This window comes from Clarias gariepinus, chromosome 3, assembly GCF_024256425.1.
Source record: "Clarias gariepinus isolate MV-2021 ecotype Netherlands chromosome 3, CGAR_prim_01v2, whole genome shotgun sequence".
In the NCBI taxonomy this organism is placed as follows: domain Eukaryota; kingdom Metazoa; phylum Chordata; class Actinopteri; order Siluriformes; family Clariidae; genus Clarias; species Clarias gariepinus.
The window spans coordinates 35,889,378-35,900,449 of record NC_071102.1 but is presented as its reverse complement, the minus strand read 5'-3'; the positions used below and the strand labels follow the sequence as shown (position 1 = coordinate 35,900,449).

The 11,072-nt window shown below is 37.7% G+C and overlaps 1 protein-coding gene across 1 annotated transcript; it reads left to right on the top strand.

Annotated features, from left to right (window-relative positions):
• Positions 1-9,819: 9,819 nt before the first annotated feature.
• Positions 9,820-11,036, top strand: mc5ra (melanocortin 5a receptor). Its single transcript, XM_053492602.1, has one exon. The coding sequence runs from the start codon at positions 9,845-9,847 to the stop codon at positions 10,841-10,843; it is 999 nt and encodes a 332-aa protein (XP_053348577.1). The 5' UTR covers positions 9,820-9,844; the 3' UTR covers positions 10,844-11,036.
• The last annotated feature ends 36 nt before the right edge of the window (positions 11,037-11,072 follow it).

The following is an 11,072-nucleotide window of genomic DNA, read 5'->3' as shown; positions in this document are numbered from 1 at the left end:
AGAAATTCAATAGACGTATTTTAAATAGACCTGAGAGACGTGCGCTGAAAAGCTGCCCGAGATGGTGTGAGGTTTCTACCTAATCCTACACATCTGGAAACATCTGGACCTTTTTTTTTTTTTCGAACAATAAACACAGCAATGCTAAATTATTTACACAAGCATTGTGGTGTTCATGAAAACCAAAAAGAGTTTGGAATTTTCCCATAAAAGAAGAACTCAAATTATACTAGTTATATAGTTTTGTGGGCGTGACAGAAAGTAAACCAGCTGTCGTGTTAACATGCTTGGTAACTGTACACTAATTAATGAGTTCAGCTACGGTTTGTCTGCTTTATCTGTCCAGTTAAATTAATTAATAAAACCGCAACCCCCGGGGCTTCATTAAGCAAGAATAAAATCATTAAATAAGATGATTGTGTGAGTCAGCGTCTTAGCATTTTGCAGTGTTATTTATCATCTTATTGTGTATGATCATTGAGGGATTTAAAAATGTCAGATCTGAGTCAACGTTGCACGGTGAGGCTTAATTTCCTACTTACTTACACACCAAAAAGCCTCTGTGCTATTCTTCCCTGTTAAGGAGGAGATCACATGTCTCAGCTGCATGATAACTTAATATAATTTATATAGCCTTTTAACTTGTAATATGGATCTGGTACTATTGAGGACGTTCAGATATACAGGGAACCAGACATTCAGATATACAGAGAACCAAACATTCCGATATAGAGGGAACCAATCAAATATGGAAGCAAAACTTCCTCAAATTTAAAAGATATACTTCTCTCAACAAAAAAAAATCACATGTCTCAGCTGCATGATAACTAAATATAATTTATATAGCCTTTGAACTTGTAATATAGATCTGGTAATATAAAGGACGTTCAGATATACAGAGAACCCAACGTTCAGACATACAGGAAACCAATCAAATGTGAAAGCAAAACAGTCTCATTAATAATGCACACAAAAGACACAATGCACACATGCGTATCCCAATTCACATGTATGAAAAAAAATATATTCACAAAAAAACAACCCATGTGCACAAAATAAATATATATATTCTTAATATACTTTTCACAAATGCAAAACACAATTCACAGATGTATAACTGCGTACAAAATTTTTGAATGTTTGAAATTCACGAGTGTATCATGGACATGAATGTGAAAATTGTCTTTCGTGGGTGAATCGCCCTGGATTTGTGTGTACTTTGCTGGAACTAACGTAGGTCACTCGTACTCTTTAGCCAATTAGATGTGACCTCACCATTCAACCAATCACAGCCCTCCAGAAACGCAGCACTCAAGTAGCTCAGCTTTGCACACCTTTTGCGCAATCTGTGTTAATTACAATGGAAATTAAGTTTTATCTCCTCAAACCAAGAACAGGATGCACATGTAAATTATTACTTTATTTCATAATGTTTTATTAATAAACTTCGCCGAAAAAAACACAGCTAACCACTTTATCATCTTTATAAACACTTTATCCTAATTACATGTTTATCAAACAAGACAGTCAAAGTTAGAGTTTTTAATTTGGAAAATAGATGTTTCTGTTGGTCACAGGGTATTCTGATATATCTGAAGGTCACCAGATTTGCTTTGATTTAATTAACAGCTCAAATGTGTATAACATAATGCATTAAAGCTGAACGATTTCAAATTTGCTTTGGTACCGTCACTGAGCCAGAGAGCGGTTGTCATTTATAGGTACAGTGGAACCTTGGATTATGAGCATAATTAGTTCCGGAAGCAGGCTCGTATTCCTAACCAAATTTAATTTTCCCATAAAAAATAATGGGAACTCAAATTATTCGTTTTACAGCCCCAAAAAATAAATGCATAAAAATAACGAATAAAAAATATAAAGTAAAAATAAAACAAATTAACCTGCACTTTACCTTTTAAAAAAGTAAAAATAAAATACCAACAGATAAGTGTTTCCGTTTATGTGCGCAGGCGCTCTGTGTGTGTGTGTGTGTGTGTGTGTGTGTGTAATGTGCGTGCACACACACACACACATTAACTGAGAGACTGCTTTATTGGAACATCGCTAATCACACTCGCATAAGCGCAAACTAACGGAATCACTGCTGGAAAGTAAAAAACAAACAAACAAATGAAACGGCACTTTACCTTTAAAAAGAATTGGTGCAGAGTTTCTTTATCTTCACCCAAGACTTTTCTTTTGCTTTATACATGCGCACACATGTGTGTGTTTTAATAAACAATACATGCGCGCTGTACACACACGCTTACAAACACAAAATAAAATATGTTTTACCCACACACATGCACAGATGTTGATTATACCAGTGAGACAAGCACTAAGACCCAGAAGGGAAGACGATTACCTACAATACCACAGCACAAGAGAGAGAAAAACCATTGGCTCAGTTGTGATCACGTGATGCTCGGTGTCAAAACAGAAAGTGCATGCGTAAACCAAGACAATGCTCGTTTTTCAAGTCAAAATGTATTAAAAATCTTTGCTCATCTTGCGAAACACTTGCAAACTGCGTTACTTGTGATTCGAGGTCTCCTTAGTCACCATTATTTCTTATGATATGATTTCCTTACAATAATTCTAATTATCAGTGGTACTAGGATAAAGGTTTTTTAATATAAACACTAATGTCTACAATACAAACCAAAATAAAGTTTTTGAAAATTTGAAACATTTTGAAAGTAACTTTAGCTTTAAATAAAGGTCGTATCAATTATATCAGGAGGTGGCAGACCCATCATCAGAGAAACAACCCACGTTAGAGGTTTTGGAGATAAAGTCAGAGAGGCCAGATTGAGGTGGTTTGGACATGTTTAGAGGAGAGATTGTGAGTATATCGGTAGAAGGATGCTGAGGTTGGAACTGCCAGGCAGGAGGTCTAGAGGAAGACCAAAGAGGAGATTTATGGATGCAGTGAGAGAAGACATGAAGTTAGTTGATGTGAGAGAAGAGGATACAGAGGATAGGGTTAGATGGAGGCAAATGATTCGCTGTGGCGACCCCAGAAAGGGAATAGCTGAAAGATAAAGAAGAAGAAGTGGCGAAAAGTGGTTGCTAAAAATGTACTTCAATCATTCATTCATTCATTCATTCATTCATTCAAGAGAATTATGTTTATTGTAAAGAATCAAAAATCATAACTTTCAATTTATCAAATTATAAAAGACAGTTTTAACAGGTGACAATTGGTAATTGATAAAATAAAATAACACCAACTTTATATGACAGCGGGCAAAACTTGTCAGAGTATAGCATTTTGCTGTAGCCTTTTTTATATTTATATTTGTCTAATCCACTGATGCTGTATGAGGTTGCTTGGATTTGAAAGGGCTGTCATGACATCTTCTGGAATATGTATGATTTCGTCCAGGGCACTAATAACCACTAGCTCCTGTATACAAATGAACTATAGGTAGTCAATGTTCAGTGGCTGTCTCTCCAAGATATGAACCAAACGATCATAAAGTCATTGAAGAATGTACTGCTGGAGAGATTCCTAAATTATTAAAAAAAAGAAATTGTGGATTTCAATGTACAGACAGTAAGTTATACTGTTTAAAATCATGCTGCATATCTTGTTCAAACCACATTTTTTCAACATAGTTGCTACATAAAGTACAACATGCTATATGTATTTATTGCTGTAAGTAATTTAATGTACTATAAGTTTAAACAGACCAAACACCAGATTAAAAAGTCATAATAAATGATTAATTCACCACTCAAATTGTAGAGACAATAGTCAGTCACATGTTATTTTTACTATGCTAAAAATATGCTATTTTTACTATGCCTTAATTAAACATTATGAAATAAAAGTAATACCTTACACGTGCCTCCTGTTCTTGGTTTGGGTAGGTAAAACTTTATTTCCGTTGTAATTAACTCAGATTGCGCGAAAGGTGTGCAAAGCTGAACTACTTGAGTGCTGTAGTCCTGGAGGGCTGTGATTGGTTGAATGGTGAGATCGCATCTGATTGGATAAAGATTGGTACAAGTGACCCACATTGCTGCCAGCAAAGAACATTGCATTTGTGATACGTATATTATGTATATATATATATATATATTTAATTTGTGCACATGAGTTGTTTTTTTGTGAGTATATATTTTTTTTTTGTGCACGTGATTTGGGTTCCACGCATGTGCATTGGGATACGCATGTGTGCATCGTGTCTTTTGTGTGAATTATTAATGATACTATTTTGCTTCCACATTTGATTGGTTTCCTGTATGTCTGAACATTTGGTTCTCTGTATATCTGAACGTCCTCTATATTACCAGATCTATATTACAAGTTAAAAGGCTATATAAATTATATTTAGTTATCATGCAGCTGAGACACGTGATTTTTTTTTTGGAGAGAAGTATATCTTTTCAATTTAAGTTGGTAAAATGTTGCAGTTCCTCCATAATCCTTTAGGTGGTGTGCTCTAACACCACACATTCACACATTGGCAGGCACCCTTGGTAGGAGCAAATTATTTCCTGTTTTTGTTTAAAATTGTAACAAATTCTTGGGAAAAATTATATTGAATGAGGATATTTGTAATATCGTGATACAGAAACGCAATAAACATCAAATCATATCAGCTGGTGCCTCATGAATCCTTCCCTAATAATTATACAAAAGTAAACATACAGGGATAAGGGACAGTTATATTTCGTAGAGCTTTTTTATAACACATTCTAGCAGAGACAACAGAACTATTCCATTCAATCAGTGCGAGCTAGTTGGACTACAGGCAGCAATGTTGAAATGTTACATTTGACAATTGTCGATCCATCAAATAAATTAGCAGGAATGTAAGACTTAAATTGAAACATTGTGTTTACTTAAGTCTACAAATTAATGAGCAAACAGCCTTTGAGTTAACTTTGATAGGAAGTGAAGAAAGTGTTCGTTGCTTGGCAACGTTTAACTCTAAACCTGTACGAACTGTTTTTTTTTTTTTTTGAGCCGAGAAGAAGATTGAAGAATTCACAAACAAAAATACACAGTCTGGTGTCTTTAAACACCAAGTAAATATGAATGTTAAAGTCCGTCAATATTAACATTAATTATTAAAAGAAAAAAAGTTAGTGCAGTAAAGGGATGTTGATCCCACACTCCCCGAACCCCCACTTCCTACGTCTATGCATTACAGTTGCTTCATGCCCTACCAGTCAAAGGTTTGGACACACCTTCTAATTCCATGGTCTTTCCTGATTTTTATTTCTTTTTACATTGTAAAACAATTCTGAAGGCACTCGAAATATGTAGTAATCTTCTTTGACCACTGAGATGTGTCTGCTACCTAAAACCTTCATAACGGCTCTAATCTGAGGTGCTGTTTGTTAATTGGTGATTTCTGAGGCTGTTAACTCTAAATGAACTTGTCCTAAGTTTTGGTCTGTCTTTCCTGGGATGGTTTTCATAAAAAACAGTTTCATTATGGTGCTTAATGGGATTTGTCTAGTGCATTCAACTTCAGAAATGTAATCTGTTACTTAGACAATTTATGTAATCTGTGAGCCAGACAGCATTTCGTTATTTTGTGTGTGTGTGAAAGTCGTCCTACAAGCCCCGCCCCTGTTATTCCTGCTGTTATACCCCTCTCACCTTTGTGGTTTGACTTGCAGTATGAAGCGGGGTAAGACAACGTGAGTCGTCGCGAGTGACTGCCCAACATTCCACGAAGTTTTTCAAGGTCTGCGATGACTGACACATGAAAAGAAAACATAATTACTAATCAATTCACCGAATTGCAGTGAATCATGTTGAACTGTACTTATGGCCACCACTCAAAACCGCGTAGGTGAGATAGGGGTTAGTGGTTAACAGATTATGGGCCAAACTTGAGTGATGATAGTAATTTAATGTAATTGATTAGTTTTTAATAACAGTAGTTTTGTAATGTAATTAGTTACTTTAAAAAGTAACGTCTGCCAACACTGGTGATTGGTGTTTAGTGTGCTTGCGTTAGGTTTAGGTACGCATCTAGTGTGATTGCTACGTAAAGGCAATAGTTCTCATGATAATGATGATGCAAGGATGCTTTTTCACCATGCAAAGTAAAATTAGTGTACAGTAGCTCTAAACCTAAAATTTTTTGGGGGGGTTCCATGTTCCAAAAAATATCTACAAAAATAGCAATCTGGCATCCCACAAGGTTCCATTTCAGGCACACTGTTGAGCAGTTTTCCAACTGGAATGCAATTGATGTTCATGTTTTTAATATATTATTGTTAAATCTTATGATTTGCAGCAAGATTTAAAATTGCTCGTTGGCAATGGTGGGCAAAGTGCAAAAATCCTGTACTTGAGTAAAAGTAAAAATTCTGTACCACTAGTAAAAGTAAAGGTAAAATATTACTCAAGTAAAGGTCCTATATTTATATTTATACTGGAGTACAAATACAAAAATACTTTTCTTCGCATGTACTTAAACTCAAAGCACTAAGCTTAGGGAATTAGTGAAGCAGTGGAAGGTTTCTCACCTGCCATGTTATTGGCCCAGGTTCAATTCCCACCCACTGCCTCTCTGTCTCTCTTTTTCTCTCTCTCTCTCTCTGTCTCTCTCTCTCTTGGTTTTCTCACTGTAAACATGCTGTTTTGTTGTTATCAACAACCATCTCCATCTTCATTTTGGGGGAAGGCAAATAACGCAATTTTGTATGATGTTCAGCAGGTGGCTACAAATGCTACACACCACTGCTATTATGTAACGCAACACCATTCAAAATGTAGTGAAGCAGAAAGTACAGATATCCATAAGCTCAGACCAAAATACATGTACTTAGTTACCATCCACAAAATACATGTACTTAGTTACTATCCATATCTATTTATCGATGATTGAATAATATTTGGCTTGCTTTTAATATTTTATTCCTTTATAAACCTGTAAAAGGATTTTTAAAAATTTACTTAGAAAGCTCAGGAAGCATCTATAGACAAATATTATCATAGTATTTTACTAATGCAGCTTTTCTTATCAAACTGCTTTTACTGAGGAACATAATAATGAAAAGATAAGCTAGCAGCAAGATACCCAGTCAGAGGACGTACACAGAATACCCACACACCCACCCACCTACCCCCCACACACACAAAACGTTGAACAGTCAAACACAATAAAGAGCAGACAGGTGGGACATCTCCTGCATTGGTATGTCTCATTCAGAGAGAGAGAGAGAGAGAGGGAGAGAAGTTAGAATAGAAGCCCGAGGACAAACCCGTGGAGGGTAGACAGGTGAGAACACTCATGTTTAGGTTTCTGATTGATGGACCGATTGCATTAGAATGAGAGAGAGAGAGACAGAAAGACAGAAAGAGCGGTGGGAGGAAAGGGCTGAGGACCTTAAGCCTGCTGAGGCTTTTACAAACACACACACAAACACACACTTGTCTCTCATCCCTGACGAGTCCTACATGACGCCACTTACTATTTTTGGCTCTGTTTTCAGAGTAAAAAAAGATAGTAGAGAATTTCTTAGGGTTTCTGTATTAAAATAATGGATTGTGTTGTAATGTTGCAAACTGTGCTGAAGCATGATGATACCCAGCCTGACCAGGATGCCAGGAAACCTAAGGTGACATAAATATTTTAGCATTCATGACACAGCCAGGAGATGTTCAACCCCCCAGGCAGATCATCTGCTGCTACAGGCTGAGAAACGTGGCCAGGATTGCTAATTTTAGCTCAAAAACTGTGCGTGTTTTATTACTTTGTCTCTGGTTGTTCACCCGCCTGCTTCTCATTCAGGTTCTAAAGCTCCATCTGGGTTTCTGGGAGACTGCTTTGTGAGGAGATCTGCTATACACATGAAACAGGATCAAAATGACGTTTCAGCTATAAAACACTAAAATAACACTTCAGCTACAAACACACTTTCTAAATGGGGCAGTCGTGACCGTACTGATGATCGTCACGGCATGGGATTATTGTCTGCAGGTATTTCTGCTTTAAAATGCTGTGGTAAAAAATTTGAAACTATTTTAGAAGCAGTGATAAAAATTTTACCCTGGTTATACAAATGGGAATAAATACAATGGTCCCTAGTTGGACTACAGAGGTTTCCAGATAAATGGATGGATACACTGTATATAATGAGCAATTTTAAGCTTTTCAAGTTTTGAATCATCAGATTATAACTAGATATAATCTTTAATCTGTATATAAACAGCAGGAACGATTATACTACAAAACAACATCCCTCCATCTGTAATGCCAGGATTAAATAGGGAGATACAGTAAGATGAGGAACATGCAGCCATTCTGCTTTAAATATTTTATTGTTTTTGTGTTTAAATTTGACATGATATCTAATAAAAGAGGATGTGTGTCACATTGAAGATTCTTCTCCTCCTTACATATGTTCAGTCTAGTTGTTCCTATTTCTATCCAGCTGTCTTTGGGGTATATTACATTTTAATAGCGGGAGAAAGCGATGAAAACTCAGCATTATTACAGAGTGATGGAAAAATCAGCGAGAGCCGTCGAGTGAAAGTGTCTAAAAGGTGCCTGTAAATGCCTGTAATGCGCTGCAGGTGTACGTCAGGTCGGACTGCAATTAAGCGCTGTAAGGTTTATGTGTAAAATTGTGTAATTGACAATTTTCAGAGCAAAGTGTTATTGCTAAATCTCTGTACATAAAGCTAAAGGTCTGTTTATTCAAATTCGTCGTCCCTGTGCTTCAGGCTAATGAGTAGAGTAACAAGCAGAATCACTGGGACATGGCTGCGGTTAATTATAAGCTCCTGATTTAAAAGTGTGATAAAGACAAGCTGTAATTTCCTTCTTTCTGTGATTTATTTCAACATTCTGATTCTCCATGTTCAGGCCAAAGTCAGCTCCTGTTAAAAAGTTTCAGTTATAAAATATGAATCAACACCTGATTCAGAACTCAGGAGCGCAGTCACGTTGTTGTACTGTGGTGGCATGGTGACTCACTGGTTAGCACTGTCACCTCACACACGCAATCACAGGGATGGGGTTTAAATCCCAGCGTTGGTCAGTGTATACAGTATGAAGTTTGCGTGTTCTTCTCATGCATAGCGGATTTTCTTCCTGAGCACATCTTTTGTAGCTTGATTGGCATTGCCTAATTGCCAGTATGTGTTGTGCCCTGTAATGTTTGGCACCTTATGCAGGGTGTACCTCGCTTGAGTTTCCATGGATTAGGCGCCAGCCCCCCTGCACCCTTTTTACGAGAGTCTTTCTGTCTGACCAGTTTTTCCATTAATTTTCCTGAATTCTAAATTCCTCCTTATAACCAGCTTCTATCAAACCATAAAGATCTGAAGAGAGGAACATGTCTATGAAAGAAGCCCTCAGTGCATGTCGGCACCCACGCCATCCTGATGAATTATTCCTTTTAGAAAGGGCATGTAAGCACAGTTAGGTAGATCTCACAAAGCTTCGTATATCAGTGTGAAAAACTGAGTCAGGCCACAGTGTAAAATTCTCAGCCCTCACATGTCTACAAAGCTTTGACTGAAGCCTTGGCTGGAGGACATGTCTAACATATGACCACCACCATAGTCAATATATCAGCCTGAAAATGCTAAAAACACAAAAAGTATGCAGGGAAAAAAACACATTCTGATTGGTTGTGAAAATTATGACGGAAGGAGCAGAAATTGTTCTTACACCAAATTACAGATGGTGTTAATTCATTTTCTATAACAGTCAAACCAAAAAAGATGTATTGGACTCCATTTGTTTTTAAGATGACGTGACTAATTTACAACCTTCTCCTACACAGGGCAATGATGCCATATACCCCAAGCCACTAACTCCCAAAAAGCTTCAGGAACTTTACCCTCAATCGCGTCACCAAGATGAACTTCTCCATGACCACTACTGTCAGTAATTCTGTCTGGAGCTTTATAGGTAATTCCAGTCAAGACGTCTACTCCATGAACATCACCGAAGCTCCTCCGTCTCGGACAAAATCCAAAGTGTGCGAGCAGCTCAATATCACCCCTGAGGTCTTTCTCATTCTGGGCATCATCAGCTTGTTGGAGAACATCCTGGTAATCTGCGCCATAGTGAAAAACAAGAACCTGCACTCGCCCATGTACTTCTTTGTGTGTAGTCTGGCAGTGGCGGACATGCTGGTGAGCGTGTCAAATGCCTGGGAGACCATTGTCATCTACCTGCTTAGCAAACAACAGCTGGTGGCGGAAGATCACATCATCAGACAGATAGACAATGTCTTTGACTCCATGATCTGCATCTCTGTGGTGGCATCAATGTGCAGCCTCCTGGCCATCGCTGTGGATCGTTACGTCACCACATTTTATGCACTGCGCTACCACAACATCATGACCATAAAGCGTGCATCACTTATCATTTCCGGTATCTGGACCTTTTGCACGGGATGTGGCATTGTCTTCATCATCTACTCCGACAGCACTCTCGTCATCATATGCCTAGTGTCCATGTTTTTCATCATGCTTGCGCTCATGGCCTCACTCTACACCCACATGTTCATGTTGGCTCGCTCACACGTCAAGCGCATTGCTGCTCTGCCTGGATACAACTCCATTCACCAGAGGACTAACATGAAAGCAGCAGTCACGCTCACCATCTTGCTGGGGATCTTCATTGTGTGCTGGGCGCCTTTCTTCCTCCACCTCATCCTCATGATCTCCTGCCCAAGGAACCTGTACTGCATGTGTTTCATGTCCCACTTTAACATGTACCTCATCCTGATCATGTGCAACTCTGTCATTGACCCACTTATCTACGCCTTCAGGAGCCAAGAGATGCGCAAGACGCTCAAGGAGATCATCTGCTGCTACAGCCTGAGAAATGTCATAAGATGGTCTAATTAACTCCATATCAACTAATGTGTATTTTGTGTTTATGTTGGTTTATGTGATTTTAGCTAGTTGTCTAGCAAGTTAAACATCTAAGTAGTCATGCTGTTAAGTGAAGGGAAAAACATATTCATATTCGTTCAGAAAACACCAAAAAGCCTAAGTGTTCTGCTGGTGTACCCTATCTGCATGTAAAAATGTAGAAATATTTTTCTTGATTATCACTGGTTATTTTGTTATTTTT

Coding starts and splice junctions, on each gene's coding strand:
- mc5ra (XM_053492602.1), top strand. CDS start 9,845: ATGAACTTCTCCATGACCACTACTGTCAGTAATTCTGTCTGGAGCTTT.